At 38.8% G+C, this 19,798-nt stretch overlaps 1 protein-coding gene across 4 annotated transcripts in view; it reads right to left on the minus strand.

Annotated features, from left to right (window-relative positions):
- Nucleotides 1-19,798, minus strand: part of COL6A5 (collagen type VI alpha 5 chain) — a 161,387-nt gene that overhangs the window by 123,963 nt on the left and 17,626 nt on the right. For all 4 annotated transcript variants that reach the window (XM_025294091.3, XM_044948525.2, XM_044948537.2 and 1 more), the window contains exons 2-3: nt 3,015-3,110; nt 810-1,400 (exon numbers count right to left, since the gene is read on the minus strand). In XM_025294091.3, the coding sequence (XP_025149876.3) occupies nt 810-1,400; nt 3,015-3,081 (658 nt within the window). In that variant the 5' untranslated portion in view covers nt 3,082-3,110. The remainder of the gene's footprint in view (nt 1-809; nt 1,401-3,014; nt 3,111-19,798) is intronic.

Here is a 19,798-nt window from a genome sequence, read left to right on the forward strand (position 1 = left end):
GGATTCTCCAGGCAAGAGTACTGGAATGAGTTGTTATTAAGGCATAACCTGGTCTGATTACAAAATCAATCCATAGTGATAGTCAAGGAACTGGTGAATGAGAGCAGGAAAAAAGTTTCAAGATCATTTCAACTTAAATAGCTTACAAATGAGGGTGCTGCCGCAAGGCTCACAGAGACGACATCACTTCCTCAAGTTCACAGCCAGCTATTGGCATTGTCTGGATCTTTTTGACCTGTGGTAAGGGCACTTTTTACCACACCAAGTGGCTTCCTTGAGTCTTAGAACTAGATAGCACCTACTCAGAATAGCCTCTCATTATCAACTGAGCACAGAGGCAGCCAGGAAAATTCATTTGCTAGAAACTCTTTCTACGTCACTCTGGATAGAATGACTGGACCCCCTCAGCAGGGCAGTATACTTACTGGGTGCCTTCCATGAGTGTACTGACCTGTTCCACCTGCTCATCAACACTGCATATGTGGCTTCCTGTCTCATAGCACCCTCTCTTTGCTAAGGCTTTCTAGGATTACCCCCTAAGTAAACTGTTTGTACTCAAAGGTCTTCTGTTGGGGGTCTTATGTAGAACTTTCCTAAGACATAAATAAAGCCTTTTTCAAATGAGAAGCTGTGGTAGTCTCCTTTTAGCTTTAGGAGATCAGGAATGAAAGTTGATGAGAAGGAGGTATTCTACATTTCTGCATGAAATAGAGATTTCTGGTGGGTGGCACCTTAGAGATAATAGGAGATGGCTTTCTGGGTCAGATTGCATGGGGGTGGGACACCTCTTCAACAAAGGGCCTCCTTACCTTCTATATCAGAGTAGGCTGTTTCATCTTTGTACTGAGTTGCATCCTTGAGAATCTGCGTCATGTTTTGGGAGAATGTGCTGAGGTCCCTGACCATCCGGAGGTGGTAGTGGAACTGGCCCGTGGCCATGGCCTTCAGGGTCTTCTCAGATGCCCTCTGCATCCCCACAGAGACAATCCTCACCCCATCTTTGCGCAGCGCTTCGGCAGCCTCTTCCACAGCATCTTCAGACTCGCCGGAAGCCAGGACCACCAGGATCGGGGGAAACTGTTTTCTGTCCCTCCCGCTTGAGAAGTAGGCCCTGTGCACCTCCTGGAGAGCGTTCCCAATCCGCAGGGAGCCCCCCAGGAACCCAAAGTTCTTCTTGAGGTGGTTCAGCATGGGGCCCCTGCTCTTGAAGGTGCTGAGCAGGAACTCTCTGTGGAGCCCATCGCTGTACTGGGCCAGGCCCACGTGGTACTTGTCAGCCTCTATGGGGAGGCTGCTAATCATCTTGTTGATGAATGTCTTCACAAACGGGAAGGACTTAATTCCCAGGTGGTCGGAGCTGTCCACCAGAAACACCACATCAGCATACTCAGGGCCTGGCCCTATCAAAATAAGATGACAACAAACCCAAGTAAGGTGATGGTTTAGCCTTGATATTTTAACCACATCTCCTTTGAGATTATGTCCTAGTGTTAAGGGTAACTCAGAATCCCAAGGAAAGTGTCTTCTGGAGGTCAAACAGAGGAAACTGTACTTGTTTATGCTAAAATGTCAAACAAGAGGACTTCTGTAATGTTAACAACAGATTTTTCTTTTACAACTCCGTGCCAAAGGCAACCAACTGACATTTTTTCGTTTTTTGGTTGTGGAACCCCAAACAACTTGATATTGTACTAAAAGAATAAACAATGTGATGCCAGAAAGTTGCCAAGTGGCCTGTGGATTAAAAGCAACTTTTATAACAGTATCAAGCAAAGAAGCAGCTATCTTGGGCTGGAGATCATAGAGGCAGATCTGAAACAGGAGCTTGATTGAGGGGAGGCAGAGGAAGAGAAGCAGGGTGTGGCTTGATTGGAGGAGACTCTGGTGCATTCCTTACACCAGAGCATCCCTCTTTGGCTCGAGAGGGATGGCTTAGTGGTAAAGAATCCACCTGCCAATGTAGGAAACAGTTTCATCCCCTGCTTAGTGGTAAAGAATTCGCTTATCAATCCAGGAAACAGGTTCTTTCCCTGGGTTGGGAAGATCCCTTGGAGAAGGAAATGGCAGCTAACTCCAGTATTTTTGCCTGGGAAAATACTGAATGAACAGAGGAGCCTTGCTGGCTGTGGTCCATGGGGTCACAAAAAAGTTGGACACGATTTAGCTACTGACAGGAGTCAGTTATCAGCTACAGACCTTCCCCAAGAATTGGAGAGAAGGATTGGAGGATTATAGGCATAACCTGGGTAAGGTGGCTCTGGGAAAGCCAAGGGCAATTCTCCTGAGAAAGCGAGGTACTGCTGTGAGACATTGTAGGCAATATTCACAGCAACTAGGGGTGGGGGAGTGTGTTCATACCTCATAAAGAGAGTCTGGACAATGGAAAAAGCCACAGTGTTGACTCTAGCAGAAATGGTCAGCTACCTCCACCCTCCCAATTAGTGATCTGCTCATAAATGTTTAACTAAACAAGATATTTCTTTAAAAGTGACCCTGATATCAGGAAATCTGAGGGTAGCACAGTGCAGAGTTAAAAATATTTCTTTGAATGATGTTTTTATAAATACAAAAAAATCTAGCTTTCATATTCTACATATATATGAAATATGAAAGCTTTTATATTAATTATTATATACATATAATTTCCTCTGTGGGGTTCCTTTTTTTCCTTTTCTTTCCTTTATTAAAGCCAAGTTGCAAACTGGCCTACAAAACAAATGGGCTGACTCTATTCATAGAGACATGGAACATCAGGACTTCAGAAAATCAGTGAATAATTGAAGTTTTTCTGGCCAAGTGTAGCATAATTCATGACTTTTGCACCTAGCTTTCTGTCATCTTTGAAAGCTTAAGTATGCTTGACATTGTATATCACCAACTACAAATAAATTCCGTCTACCTTGATTTTTCAGTAAAGAAACACATCCCTTGTTTCTATTAATTAAAATAAAGATTTGCTGAGACATAAAAATATTTATTTTCCTAATAACAATAAATATAAAATATACTGGTACCTGGGCTCTGATATGACAGCGTTTTAGTCCAGAAGAGAGGAACAAATATAATTAGCAGGATCTTCATTTTGTTAGTGAAGGTTTCTTGCTTTTATTCTGTAAAAAAAAAAAAAGTTATTTACAATATGAAAAATATTGTTTTCATATTGTAAAAGCAAAACATAGTTTTTTAAGCTATATTTCTTGTATATTTCAAGAAACTATATTTCTTGTAAAAGCAAAAAATATAGTTTGCTTGCTTTTATTCTGTAAAAAGAATGAAAAATATCATTGTGCAACAAGAAATAACGATAAATAACTGAGAAAATTGAGTTAGAACAAAATACACTGTAAACACTCTATTTGTCAAAGCAGCGTCAGGGGTGTTTAAAACATTCATCAAGTGAAAAGTGTTAGTTGCTCAGTCGTATCTGACTCTGCAGCCCCATGAACTGTAGCCTGCCACACTCCTCTGTCCGTGGAATTTCTCAGGCAAGAATACTGGAGTGGGTTGCCATTTCCTCCTCCAGGGGATCTTCCCAACCCAGGGTTCGAACCCGAATCTCTTGTTTTCTGCATTGGCAGGCAGATTCCAAGTCTCCATTGCAGGCAGATTCTTTACCGTTTGAACTACAAGGAAAGTATTCATCAAGTGTTTGAGTGCTTTTTGAAAACATCTCTGTGTGTGTGTGCATTTGCTCAATCGGGTCCAGCTCTTTGCGACCCCATGGACTGTAGCCCACAGGGCTCCTCTGTCCATGGAATTCTCCAGGCAAGAATACTGGAGTGAGTAGCCATTAACTTCTCCAGGGGATCTTCTCAACCCATGGATCAAACCTGGGTCTCCTGCATTGCAGGAAGAATCTTTACCATCTGGGCCACCAGAGGAGCCCATTTGTTGAAAATTATTCTAATGCTAATGTTTGCTGTGTCCTTACCATGGCTCAGATATTTTTCTTAGTGCTCTTTATGCATCATATTATTTAATCCTCAAAACCATCTTACTGAGGTACAACTAATATATCCACATGACAGATAAGGAAACAGGCACAGGTGGCTTGGTATTGATAAGTGGTGAATCCAGCATCCTAACCCAGACAGGTGATCATGGAGCCCAAACTTTAACCACTGTTCTATAAGCTTTATACAAAATCTATGAACTCACAGAATTTATGAAGTCACTATTCTTGATTATCTATTTTCACGTCAACAATAACTATTGTATATGTTCACAGCTTGGCTCAAAAATCCAACAGCTACCCACATTTCTTTCTTCATTAATCCCTTGTGAAAATTGTTCTGTCATTTCTGGTTACACCCAATTTTGTAAATTACTTTACTTCAGGATTTCTCTTCATGAGCTCACAATCAATTAGAAATATTCTTCATGGGAAATTACAATCTTACAGAAACTCCACCAAGCCAAAGTTGTTTTGATTAATAGGGAAATACATAAAATAACCAATACTCAAGAATAGAGATGCCTCTAACGAAATACCTAAAGTATAAGTGCTGTATTTTATTCTAGAGTTGACCTTTCAGGGTTATTTTGAAATTGCTAATCATGCAGGAAGATTGAGGGAATCACTAAAAACTAGATTTGGAAGTCACCCTATAGATCATTTAGACTAAATCCTTATTTTGCCAAAGAGGAAATCGAGGCTCCCTGGTAGTTAGTAGCTGAATCATGTCATCAATGACTTTCAAATCTATAGTCATCATATTCTAACATATCATATATTTTACTTATTAATTTTATTGTTAAGATATAATTCACATTATACACAATTAGCCCTTTAAAGTGGACAATTCAATGTGTTTCAGTTTATTAGCAGGATTTGCATCAATTACCACTAATTCCAGAACATTTTAATGACACAAATATGACACCCCATACCCATCAGCAGTTACTAATTCTCCCCTCCCCAAAGTTCCTGGTAACCACTAATCTGCTTTCTTCTCTATGGATTTACCCATCTAGACATTAATATAAATGGAACCAGATAACATGTGGCCTTTTGTATTTGGATTCTGTAACATAACGCTTTCAAGATTTATCCATGTTGTGACATTCCTTTTATGTTTGGGTAGTAGGAGATGGTTGAAAGGCATCACCGACTCAATGGACTTGAGTTTGAGCAAACTCCCGGAGATAGTGAAGGATAGGGAAGCCTGGAGTGCTGCAATTCATGGGGTTGCAAAGAATTAGACGTGACTTAGCGACTGAAGAACAACAATACTGTATGGATATACAACATATAAACTATCTATTCACCAGTTGTTGGAAATTTGGATTGTCCTACTTCTGGCTATTATGAATAATGCTGCTATGAATATTCATGTACAAATTTTATGTGGTTATGTGTTTTCATTTCTTTTGGTAGACACCTAGAAGAATTTTTTATCTTATGCCAGCTTTATGTTTAACATTTTTCAGTTCAGTTCAGTTCAGTCGCTCAATCGTTTCCGACTCTTTGCAACCCCATGAATAGCAGCACGCCAGGCCTCCCTGTCCATCACCAACTCCCGGAGTTCACTCAGACTCACGTCCATCGAGTCAGTCATGCCATCCAGCCATCTCATCCTCTGTCGCCCCCTTCTCCTCCTGCCCCCAATCCCTCCCAGCATCAGAGCCTTTTCCAATGAGTCAACTCTTCGCATGAGGTGGCCAAAGTACTGGAGTTTCAGCTTTAGCATCATTCCTTCCAAAGAAATCCCAGAGCTGATCTCCTTCAGAATGGACTGGAAACTGCCAAATTGCTATCCAAAGTGGTTGCCTCATTTTACACTCCTACCAGCAGATATAAAGGTTCCAATTTCTCTACATTCTCACCAATACTTGTTATTGTATATCTTTTTTAAAAAATTACACTCAAAGGAGAACTCTCTGAAAATAAAAATTATTAATATGCTAATGGCTGTAACGAAAAAAGTAGACAGCATGCAAGAACAGATGGGTGATGTAAGCAACAAATTCAAGAGATTAGAAACTCTGTAACAGAAGTGAAGAATGTCTTTGATGGAGTCGTTAGTAGACTGGACTTAGTTTGAGGATTTATCAATAGAAACTTCCAAAATTGAAAAGCCAAGAAAAAAATGGAATGTTACATGTAAGAACTAGGGGACAACTATTAAAACTATAATATATGTGTAGTGGAAATACCAGCAGGAGAAGAGAGGAGAAGAAGTATTTGAAACAGTAATGATTGAGAATTTCCCACAAGTTAATGTCAGACACCAAACTACAGATCCAGGTAGCTCAAACAACATAAAAAGGATAACTGCCAAAACCAAATGAACAAAAAGCAAACATATTATCTATAGAGGAGCAAAAATTACATCTGACTTCTCAGCAATCACACAAACAAGAGGAGGTTGGCACAGACTATTTTATTTATTTTACAATTTATTTTTTTTTTTCTGTGCTGGATTTTCATTGCATTGTACAGGATCTTTGTTGAGGCACACAGGCTTCTCTTGTTTTGGAACATGGGCTCTAGAGTGCACAGGCTCAGTAACTGGGGTGCACAGACTTCGTCTCCCCACAGCATGTGGGATCTTATTTCCCCAACCAGGGATTCAACCTGTGTCCCCTGCATTGGAAGGCAAATTTTTAACCACTGAAGCACCAGGCAAGTCCCAGGAGTGGAGTATCTTAAATGTTGAGAGAAAAAGACCCCAAAACCTGTAATTTTGCAACCTGTGAAACTATCTTCAAGAGTGAAGGGGAAATAAAGAGTTACTCAAACAAACAAAGAAATGCGAGAACTTGTCACTAGCTGACCTGATTTGCAAGAAATGTTCAAAGAAGCTCTCAGAGAGAAGGAAAATAATATAGGTCAGCAATTTGGATCTCCATAAAGACACAAATTATGTTTTAATCAGACACAGAAAGATGCACAGACACAAGATGATTGTTAAAAAGGAAGACGTTTTTATTGTACTCACAGCCCCTTAGAAACAATAGGCGTGACACACCATGCTGGGTCACACAGGGAAGCACTGGGGAGACAGGAGCAGGCGGAGAGAGGTGGGCAGGAGCCCCATCCTGGTTTTCCTGGGAGGCAACGGGCAAGGCGAGGTACGGCAGGCTACACAGACTTAGAAGTGAATGGTCTGAGAAAGCTCAGTGGGGTCTAGATTGTAGGGGTGGTCCTTAGTTGCCAAGTACATGTTACTGGGGTGGCAACGAAAGATGACCAGTGTCCCAGAATTCAAGAGCCTAATAAGAGGAGGCAGGAGAGGGTGTGGACTCAGGATTCATTGGTTTGTACATCTAAGGAGTGTTAGCAAGCAAGTCCTACTATTTCTAGGAATTAGTTAATCCTGGGGAAGGGCAGTCCCTCCTTGGGTCAGCAAGGTTTCAGAAGCCAGACCATCAAGAGTATAGTACACACTGCTGTATTTTTATAATCAAACTTAAATGTATAAATAATTTCTTTATAAATAATGGATATAAAATATAATTTAATTTATATAAAATATTTAAAAATTATAAATAAAATCAATAACAAGGACCTACTGTGTGGCACAGTAAAATATACTCAATATTTTTTATAACCTATAAGAGAATAGAATCTGAAAAAAGTATATATATACACATGCACATATATCTGAATTACTTTGATATACACTTTGAAATTAACACAACATTGTAAATCAACTATATTTCAATTTAACAAAAAGGAATATAGAACATAAGAAAATACTGTTAATACAAGAACAATAAAGAAGGAATAAGTGAAGTTAAAATTAAAACTTTTATTTTTCTTATTCTTTAATTGATCTAATAGATAAGAGCTTTTTCAAAATAGTAGCAACAACAATGTATCTGATGATTACACCTTTCATATATTTGAAGTGAATGACACAATAATGTACTGATTATTGACAGGAGGGAGCAGTTAGGGATGCTTGGTTATTAAAACATACTTGCAATTCCCATGAAGTAATACCGTGTTATTTGAATTAGCTGTAAATACCCAGGCCAAATTTTAGGGCAACCACTAAAAAGGTTTTTTTAAAAGATAATTGATACACTAAGAAAGAAAAAAATGGAATCATATAAAATTCTCAATTAATTAAAAAATCAAAAGACATAAAAAGAGTAGAAGACACAAATATAAAGAACAAGGGCAACAGGTAGAAAATTAACAAACTATATATGTTTGTTATATATATATGGGAACCCAACTACATCAATAATCACTATAAATGTCATTGGTCTAATTACTTCCATTAAAAGACAGCAATTATTAGAACGTATCCAAAAAAGACCCTATTATATGTAGTTGAAGCCCACTTTAAGTATGAAGACACAAATAGAGTAAAGAAAGTGGATGGAAAAAATATGCTAAAAGATAGAACAATGCTATGAATTTCAGAAAAACAAACTTTCAAGTAAGGAAAATTATCAGTGATAAAGACAGACATTACAAAATGATAAGGGATCAATACTCCAAGAAGACATAGGAATCCTTAACGTATATGCATCTAAAAACAGGGCATCAAAATCAGTGAGACAAAAACCAGTAGAATTGTAAGGAGAAGCAGATCAATCCATTATTATAGTAGAAAACTTCAACATCCCTCTCTCAGAATTGGGCAGATCCAGCAGAGAGAAAATCAGTATGGAAACCATTGCACATTTTTTAACAGAATTGACAACTATAAAATATGTTATTCAACAATTGAAAATATGTATTCTTTTCAATCTCACATACAGCATTCACTGAGATAGACCACATTCTAGGCCATAAAACACACTTTAACAAATGTAAAGAAATACAGATCATACAATGTCTGCTCTTAGACCACAGTGGAATTAAACTAGAAATCAATAATGATGATTAGAAAGTACCAAAATGCTTGGAGATTAAATAACACACATTTAAATAACACATGGGTTAAAGACGAAATTTCAAAAAAAAAAATTCTAAATACTTTGAACTAAATAAAAATGAAGAAACAGCTTATCAAATATGTGGAATGCAGCAAAAGTAGTATTTTAAAGGGAAATCCAGAGTATTGAATGTATATTTCAGGAAAGAAGAGAGATCTAAAATCAATCATCTAAGCATCATATAAGCATCTGCTTTAGGAAATTTTTTTAAAAGAAGAGAAAATTAAATCCAAAGAGAGGAAAGGGAAATTTTTTTAATGCAACACAATCAATGACATTGAAAACAGGAAATAGAGAAAAAAAATAAACAAAACAGAAAGTTCTTTGAAAAGATCAAGTAAATCTATAAACCTCTGGGCAGCGTAACTAAGAGAAAAAGGCACAAATTACTAACATCAGAAGTTAAAGAAGGGACATCACTTAGATGACATGGACATTGTTGTTAACGTTGTTCAGTCACTAAATCATCTCCAACTCTTTGCAACCTCATGGGCACACCAGGCTCCTCTGTCCTCCACTATCTCCCAGAGTTTGCTCAAATTCATGTCCATAGAGCTGGTGATCCTATCTAACCATCTCATCCTCTGCCACCTCCTTCTCCTTTTGCCATTAAACTTTTCTAGCATTACGGTCTTTTCCAATGAGTTGGCTCTTCCCTTAAGGTGGCCAAAGTATTGGAGCTTCAGTTTCAGCACAAGTCCTTCCAGTGAAGAGTCATGGTTGATTTCCTTTCAGATTGACTGGTTTTATCTCCTTGCTGTCCAAGGGACTCTCAAGAGTCTTCTCCAGCGTCACAATTTGAAAGCATCAATTTTGGGTGCTCAGCTTTCTTTATGGTCCAACTCTCCCATGTGTACATGACTACTGGAAAAAGCATAGCTTTCAGTATACAGACTTTAGCTGGCAAAGTGATGTCTCTGCTTTTTAGCACACTGTTTACGTTTGTCATAGCTTTTGTTCTAAGGAACAAGTGTCTATCAATTTCATGGCTATAGTCACCATCTGCAGTGATTTTGGAGCCCAAGAAACTAAAATCTGTCAATGCTTCCACCTTCCTCCCTTCTATCTGCCATGAACTGATGTAACCAAATGCCATGATTTTAGTTTTTTCACAATTTGAATTTTAAGCCAGCTTTTTCACTTTCTTCTTTCACCCTCAAAGAGGCTCTTCAGTTCCTCTTCACTTTCTGCCATTTGAGTGGTATCATCTGCATATCTGAGGTTGCTGATATTCCTCCTGGTAATATTGATTTCAGCTTGTGATTCACCCAGCCCAGCATTTCACATGAGGTACTCTGCATAGAAGTTAAATAAGCAGGGTGACAACATTCAGCCTTGTCGTACTCCTTTCCCAGTTTTGAACCAGTCCATTGTTCCATGTCTGGTTATAACTGTTGCTTCTTGACCTGCATACAGGTTTCTCAGGAGACAAGTCAGGTTATCTGCTACTCCATCTCTTTAAGAATTTTCCACAGTCTTGTGACCCACACAGTCAAAGGCTTTAGCATAGTCAATGAAGCAGAAGCAGTCGTTTTACTGGAATTCCCTTGCTTTCTCCATGATCCAGTGAATGTTGGCAATTTGATCTCTGGTTTCTCTGCCTTTTCTAAACCTTACAAACCCAGCTTGTACATCTCTAAGTTCTCAATTCACATACTGCTAAAGCCTAGCTTGAAGGATTTTGAGCATAACCTTATTACCATGTGAAATGAGCACAATTATATGGCAGTTGGAACACTCTTTGGCACTGCCCTTCCTTGGGATTGGAATGAAAACTAACCTTTTCCAGTCCTGTGGCAACTGCTGTTTTCCAAATTTCCTGACATATTGAGTGCAACACTTCAACAGCCTCATCTCTTAGGGTTTGAAAGAGCTCAGCTGGAATTCCATCACCTCCACTAGCTTTGTTCATAGTAATTCTTCCTAGATCCCACTTGACTTCATATTCCAGGATGTCTGACTTAGGTAAGTGACCACACCATCGTGGATTATCCAGGTCATTAAGACTGTTTTTGTACAGTTCCTCCGTATTCTTGTCATTTCTTCTTAATCCCTTCTGCTTCTTACTGTTTCTGTCCTTTATCATGCCCATTCTTGCATGAAATGTTCCCTTGATGTCTCAGATTTTCTTGAGGAGATCTCTAGTCTTTCCCATTCTATTGTTTTCCTTTATTTCCTTGCACTGCTTATTTAAGAAGGCCTTCTTATCTCTCCCTGCTGTTCTCGGGAACTCTGCATTCAGTTGGATGTATCTTTCCCTTTCTCCCTTGCCTTTTACTTCTCTTCTTTCCTTAGCTATTTGTGAAGTCTCTTAGACAGCCACTTTGCCTGCTTGCATTTCTTTTTCTTTGGGATGGTTTTGGTCACTGTCTCCTGTATAATGTTATGAACCTCTGTCCATAGTTCTTCAGGCTACCAGATCTAATCCCTTAAATCTATTCATAACCTCCACTGTGTAATCATAAGGGACTTGATGTAGGTCATACCTGAGTGGCCTAGTGGTTTTCCCTATTTTCTTCAATTTAAGCCAGAATTTTGCTCTAAGGAACTCAAGATCTGGACGTGAACATTAAAAGGATATTAGATTTCATGACTGAAAGGACAATTATGAACAACTCTATGTTGACAAATTTATAACCTAGATGAAGTGGACAAATTTTCTGAAAGACACAATCTGCTAAAACTCACACAAGAAGAAATAGACAATCAGAATAGGTCGCATCTATTAAATAAATTGAATCAACAATTAATGACCTTCCAAAATTGAATGCACCAGGCTCAGACAGGTTCACTGGTAATTCTACCAAACATTTATGCCAGTTCTTTACAATTTCTTCCAAGAGATAGAAGCAGAGAGAATACTGCCTAAATCATTCTATGAAGCCAGAATTACCCTTACACCAAAGCCAGATAAAACATTACAAAACAGAAAAACTACAGACCAGTATCTTTTATGAATGTAGATGCCAAAATCCTCAAAAAATGTTAGCAAATCAAAGCCAACAACATATGAAAAGAATTATACACCATGGTGAAGTAGAATTTATCCCAGGAATGCAAACCTGGTTCAACATTCAAAAATCATTTATATAATTCATCACATCAAATACATAAAGAAAAATACAAACTAGAAATAGAGGGAATTTTCTTAACATTTGCATACCAATTTAAAGGAAGAAATATAACTGTCTTTATTTGCAGATGATATGGTTATCTATGTACAAAATCCCAAAGAATCCACAAAAAATTCCTGAAACTATGGTAGCAGGATAAAAAGTTAATATACAAAAGTCTATTACTTTCCTATATTCCAACAATGAACAATCGGAATTTTAAATTAAAAACACAATGCCATTGATGTTAATATCTCCAAAACTTAAATACTTAGGTATAAATTTTTAAAATATATATAGGATCTATATGAGGAAAACTATAACACTCTGAGGAATGGATTAAATAAATGGAGAGGTAGTCCATGTTTATGGATAGGAAGACTTAGATTGTCAAGATATCAGTTATTCCCAACTTGATCTATAGATTCAATGCAACCCCAATCAAAATCCCAAAAAGTTACTTTGTGGATATCGACAAACTGATTCTAAAATGTATACAGAGAGGCAAAAGACTCAGAATGGCTTACAGAACATTGAAGAAGAACAAAATCAGAAGCCTGACACTGACTTCAAGATTTTTTTTATAAAGTTACAGTAAGCAAGACAGTGTGGTATTGGTAAAAGAATGGATCATAATAGCCCAGAAATAGACTCACACGAATATAGTCAATGATCTTTGACAAAGAAGCATGGACAATAAAATGGAGAAATAATCTATTTTTTCAACAAACCATGTTGGAAAAACTGGACATTCACATGCCCTCCCCCAAAAAGTAATCTAGACCCAGACCTTATACCCTCCACTAAAATTAAGTCAGTGTGGACCATAAACCTCAAAGTAAAATGTAAAACTATCAAACTCCTAGAAGGTAGCATAGGAGAAAATCTGTTTGACCTCAGTTTGATAAGGACATTTTAGATACCATATCAAAGGCAAGATCCATGAAAGATATAATGCATAAGCTGGACTTCATTACAAAACTCCTGCTCTGCACAAGATGCTGTCAAGAGAATGGGAAGACAAGTCACAGACTGAGAAAAAAAAATATTTGCAAAACCTGTATCTGACACAGGACTTCTATCCAGACTATACAAAGAACTCTTAGAATTCAACAATAAGTAAGAGAACAACACAATTAAAATGTGGGCAAAGATCTGAACAGACACCTCACCAAAGAAGATACACTAGATGGCAAATAAGCATATGAAAAGATAGTCCACACTGTATATTATTAAGAATTGCAAATTAAGACAATCAGGTAACATCACACATCTATTAGAATGGCAAGAATCCAAATTATTGACAACCTAAATGCTGGCACAGATATGAAGCAAAACAAACTCTCATTTATTGCTGATGGGAGTGCAAAATAGTGTAGCCCTTATGGAAGACACTTTGTTAGTTTCTTACAAAACTAAACATTTTCTTACCATATGATCCAACAATCACACTCCTTAGTATTTAACCAAATGAGTTGAAAACTTATACTCACACAAAAATCTGCACATGGATAAATTTATGGTAGTTTTATTCATAATTTCCAAAGTTTGGAAGCAAACAAGATATCTTTTAATAGGTGAATGGATAAACACATTTTGGTGCAATGGATAAATATATTTTGATACAACAGACCATGGAATATTAGTGGTAAAAAGAAATGAGCTAACAAGCTATGAAAGATTTAGAGGGATCTAAAATGAATATTAATAAGTGCAAGAGCCAATCTGAAAAGGCTACATTCTATATGATTCCAATTCTATAATATTATGGCAAAGGAAACTATGGAAATAGTGACAAGATGAGAGGTTGCCAGCATTTGTGGAGAGAGGGGAATGAAGCTATTCTCTATTATACTATAATGGTGGATATGTGACATTATACACATCCCCAAACCCATAGAATATGAAACACCAAGAGTAAACCCTAATGTAAATTATGGGCTTTGGTGATAGTGATGTGTTAATACAATTAATACAGTTAATACAATTAATTAATGTGTTCATCAATTATAACCAATGAATCAGTTTGATTGGGGCATGGGGGGCGGCCGTGTGTGTTCATGTGTGGGGGCAGGGAGCATATGGGAACTCCCTGTACCTCCTGCTCAGTTTTGCTGTGAGCCTCATTTGGGCATTAGGAATCTACCAAGGATAAAAAAAATGATCTCTGTATTGATTGTGGTTAGATGGAAGTATGCACTTGCCAAAACAATTTTAAAAATACACTTAAAATGGATGAATTATACTGTATATGAATTATACCTCAATACAGTTGATGTTTGAGCATTCTTTGGCATTGCCTTTCTTTGGGATTGGAATGAAAACTGACCTTTTCCAGTCTTGTGGCCATGGCTGAGTTTTCCAAACTCACTGGCATATTGAGTGCAGCACTTTCACAGCATCATCTTTCAAGGTTTGAAATAGCTCAACTGGAATTCCATCACCTCCACTAGCTTTGTTCGTAGTGACGCTTTCTAAGGCCCACTTGACTTCACATTCCAGGATGTCTGGCTCTAGGTCAGTGATCACACCATCATGATTATCTTGGTCGTGAAGATCTTTTTTGTACAGTTCTTCTGTGTATTCCTGCCACCTCTTCTTAATATCTTCTGCTTCTGTTAGGTCCATACCATTTCTGTCCTTTATCGAGCCTATCTTTGCATAAAATGCTCCCTTGGTATCTCTAATTTTCTTAAAGAGATCTCTAGTCTTTCCCATTCTGTTGTTTTCCTCTATTTCTTTGTATTAATCCCTGAGGAAGGCTTTCTTATCTCTTCTTGCTATTCTTTGGAACTCTGCATTCAGATGCTTATATCTTTCCTTTTCTCCTTTGCTTTTTGCTTCTCTTCTTTTCACAGCTATTTGTAAGACCTCCTCAGACAGCCATTTTGCTTTTTTGCATTTCTTTTCCATGGGGATGGTCTTGATCCCTGTCTCCTGTACAATGTCACGAACCTCAGTCCATAGTTCATCAGGCACTCTATCTATCAGATCTAGGCCCTTAAATATATTTCTCACTTCCACTGTATAATCATAAGGGATTTGATTTAGGTCTTAGTGAATAGTCTAGTGCTTTTCCCTACTTTCTTCGATTTAAGTTTGAATTTGGTAATAAGGAGTTCATGTTCTGAGCCACAGTCAGCTCCTGGTCTTGTTTCTGTTGACTGTATAGAGCTTCTCCATCTTTTGCTGCAAAGAATATAATCAATCTGATTTTGGTGTTGACCATCTGGTGATGTCCATGTGTAGAGTCTTCTCTTGTGTTGTTGGAAGAGGGTGTTTGCTATGACCAGTGCATTTTCTTGGCAAAACTCTATTAGTCTTTGTCCTGCTTCATTCTGTATTCCAAGGCCAAATTTGCCTGTTACTCCAGGTGTTTCTTGACTTCCTACTTTTGCATTCCAGTCCCCTATAATGAAAAGGACATCTTTTTTGGGTGTTAGCTCTAAAAGGCCTTGTAGGTCTTCATAGAACCGTTCAACTTCAGCTTCTTCAGCATTACTGGTTGGGGCATAAACTTGGATTACTGTGATATTGAATGGTTTGCCTTGGAAACGCACAGAGATCATTCTGTTGCTTTTGAGATTGCATCCAAGTACTGCATTCGGAGTCTTTTGTTGACCATGATGGCTACTCCATTTCTTCTAAGGGATTCCTGCCCGCAGTAGTAGATATAATGGTCATCTGAGTTAAATTCACCCATTCCAGTCCATTTTAGTTTGCTGATTCCTAGAATGTCAACGTTCACTCTTGCCATCTCCTGTTTGACTACTTTCAATTTGCCTTGACTCATGGACCTGACATTCCAGGTTCCTATGCAAATTGTGCTTTACAGCATCGGACCTTGCTTCTATCACCAGTCACATCCACAGCTGGGTATTGTTTTTGCTTTGGCTCCATCCCTTCATCTTTCTGGAGTTATTTCTCCACTGATCTCCAGTAGCATATTGGGCATCTACTGACCTGGGAAGTTCCTCTTTCAGTATCCTATCATTTTGCCTTTTCATACTGTTCATGGGGATCTCAAGGCAAGAATACTGAAGTGGTTTACCATTCCCTTCTCCAGTGGACCACATTCTGTCAGACCTCTCCACCATGACCCACCCATCTTGGGTGGCCCCATGGGCATGGCTTAGTTTCATTGCATTAGACAAGGCTGTGGTCCTAGTGTGATTAGACTGACTAGCTTTCTGTGATTATGGTTTCAGTGTGTCTGCTCTCTGATGCCCTCTTGCAAGACCTACTGTCTTACTTGGGTTTCTCTTACCTTGGTTGTGGGGTATCTCTTCACGGTTGCTCCAGCAATTCCAATCCCAAAGAAAAACAATGCCAAAGAATGCTCAAACTACCGCACAATTGCACTCATCTCACACACTAGTAAAGTAATGCTCAAAATTCTCCAAGCCAGGCTTCAGCAATACGTGAACCATGAACTTCCAGATGTTCAAGCTGGTTTTAGAAAAGGCAGAGGAACCAGAGATCAAATTGCCAACATCCACTGGATCATGGAAAAAGCAAGTGAGTTCCAGAAAAACATCTATTTCTGCTTTATTGACTATGCCAAAGCCTTTGACTGTGTGGATCACAATAAACTGTGGAAAATTTTGAAGGAGATGGGAATACAAGACCACCTGACCTGCCTCTTGAGAAACCTATATGCAGGTCAGGAGGCAACAGTTAGAACTGGACATGGAACAACAGACTGGTTTCAAATAGGAAAAGGAGTACATCAAGGCTGTATATTGTCACCCTGCTTATTTAACTTCTATGCAGAGTACATCATGAGAAATGCTGGTCTGGAAGAAGCACAAGCTGGAATCAAGATTGCTGGGAGAAATATCAATAACCTCAGATATGCAGATGACACCACCCTTATGGCAGACAGTGAAGAGGAACTAAAAAGCCTCTTGATGAAGGTGAAAGAGGAGAGTGAAAAAGTTGGCTTAAAGCTCAACATTCAGAAAACGAAGACCATGGCATCTGGTCCCATCACTTCATGGGAAATAGATGGGGAAACAGTGGAAACAGTGTCAGACTTTATTTTTTTGGGCTCCAAAATCACTGAAGATGGTGACTACAGCCATGAAGTTAAGAGACACTTACTCCTTGGAAGAAAAGTTATGACCAACCTAGATAGCATATTGAAAAGCAGAGACATTACTTTGCCAACAAAGTTTCGTCTAGTCAAGGCTATGGTTTTTTCAGTGGTCATGTATGGATGTGAGCGTTGGACTGTGAAGAAAGCTGAGCACCGAAGAATTGATGCTTTTGAACTGTGGTGTTGGAGAAGACTCTTGAGAGTCCCTTGGACTGCAAGGAGATCCAACCAGTCCATTCTGAAGGAGATCAGCCCTGGGATTTCTTTGGAAGGAATGATGCTAAAGCTGAAACTCCAGTACTTTGGCCACCTCATGCAAAGAGTTGACTCATTGGAAAATACTCTGATGCTGGGAGGGATTGGGGGCAAGAGGAGAAGGGGACGACAGAGGATGAGATGGCTTGATGGCATCACTGACTCAATGGACGTGAGTCTGAGTGAACTCTGGGAGTTGGTAATGGACAGGGAGGCCTGGCATGCTGCGATTCATGGGGTCTCAGAGAGTCGGACACGACTGAGCAACTGAACTGAACTGAAATGAACAGCTGATGTGCCCAGTTTGGATGATAGATTATGTGACCTTGAGCATGGCATACCAAGGGCAGGGAGGTGGGAGTGGTCTGATCTGGAATAGGAATAAAGGGGTGCACAGAGACTTTAAAAACATTACTAATCCCAAGTTGACCTGCTTCCTAGTATCCCAATGAGCTGGCCAGTCTAATCAGTGTTGGTAACAATCTGATCCTTCTTAGCCACATGGACCATTTCCACTGCCCTTCTATGTTGGTAAACCACAGGATACACATTCCCATTCCTAGAGACAAAACTCATACCAATTTGGAAATAATCTTCCAGAAATCTTATGAATAAATGAATCATGACCTATGACACCTGAATGCCAAGAGTCTGAATCTTAAAATTAAGATTTTTTTAGTCTAAGCTAAAATAGACCTATCATAATACAAATTTGAGGAATCCAAAAATAAATCTAAAATTATATGCCAATGCCTTGTGAGCTATTATTGTTTTCTTTAAACTCTAGTAGCAGAATTATAAACAATTGGCATTAGATCTCAGGAACAATACTCTTAATACTGTCAGCTGCTGAATTATACATCCATGCCACAGAAGGCAGATGTTTTTTGCCACTTATGTCTATTTGGAACAGCATACTATTTGGAGATTTTTTTTTTCCCTTAAAATTTCCTTTTTGTCTTCATTCTCTTTATATTTTTTGTGAAGTCTGGCATGAAGATAATTTAACCTAAATATAGGTTATTTGGTGATTTTCCTTCTATTAAAATTTTTAACTGCCATAGTTGACATTCCTTCTTTAATACAAAGAATTTAAAAGATACAACTTTTTTCTTAAAAGTTCATGGTCAGGATAGTATTAAAAGTAAAATTCAGTTTATAAAGATGATTTTGTTTAACAACATGAGGTCAGTTCATTTCAGTTCAGTCGCTCAGTCGTGTCTGACGCTTTGCAACCCCATGAATCGCAGCACGCCAGGCCTCCCTGTCCATTACCAACTCCCGGAGTTCACTCAGACTCACGTCCATCGAGTCAGTCATGCCATCCAGCCATCTCATCCTCTGTCGTCCCCTTCTCCTCCTGCCCCCAATCCCTCCCAGCACCAGAGTATTTTCCAATGAGTCAACTCTTCGCATGAGATGGCCAAAGTACTGGAGTTTCAGCTTTAGCATCATTCCTTCCAAACAACGCCCACGACTGATCTCCTTCAGAATGGACTGGTTGGATCTCCTTGCAGTCCAAGGGACTCTCAAGAGTCTTCTCCAACACCACAGTTCAAAAGCATCAATTCTTCGGTGCTCAGCTTTCTTCACAGTCCAACTCTCACATCCATATATGATCACTGGAAAAACCATAGCCTTGACTAGACGGACCTTTGTTGGCAAAGTAATGTCTCTGCTTTTCAATATGCTCTCTAGGTTGGTCATAACTTTTCTTCCAAGGAGTAAGCGTCTTTTAATTTCATGGCTGCAGTCACCATCTTCAGTGATTTTGGAGCCCAAAAAAATAAAGTCTGACACTGTTTCCACTGTTTCCCCATCTATTTCCCATGAAGTGATGGGACCAGATGCCATGGTCTTCGTTTTCTGAATGTTGAGCTTTAAGCCAACTTTTTCACTCTCCACTTTCACTGTCATCAAGAGGCTTTTTGAGTACAGCATAAGTACTAATACACTAAGCCAAGGATCAGGAAATTTTTCCTGGAATTTGTATACAAATAACTACTCAATTCTGCACTTGCAAAATCAGCTGCAGACAATATGCAAACACACCAGCATGCTTGCAGAACTTCTTTAGGCCTTCTGTGGGGCCTAACAACTTCTGGTTTATGGGCTCCCTCCCAATACAGAAGTAAATTAAAAATTATATTTAAATAACTTTAGCTACATGAATTATTTTTTTTGCTTGTTTTGGCAAAAATTAATAGACTCTTGTGGGCTCTAACATTGCATTGTTTTCCTGATGTGCATTGGAGAAGGAAATGGCAACCCACTCCAGTGTTCTTGCCTGGAGAGTCCCAGGGACGGGGGACCTTGGTGGGCTGCCGTCTATGGGGTCGCACAGCGTCGGACACGACTGAAGCAACAGCAGCAGCAGCAGCCCTGGATACACTCTTAACGCTCATGAATATACACAATCCTGGGTGTTTTATATTTT

The sequence above is a fragment of the Bubalus bubalis genome, chromosome 1 (genome assembly GCF_019923935.1).
Source record: "Bubalus bubalis isolate 160015118507 breed Murrah chromosome 1, NDDB_SH_1, whole genome shotgun sequence".
Classification (NCBI taxonomy): Eukaryota; Metazoa; Chordata; class Mammalia; order Artiodactyla; family Bovidae; genus Bubalus; species Bubalus bubalis.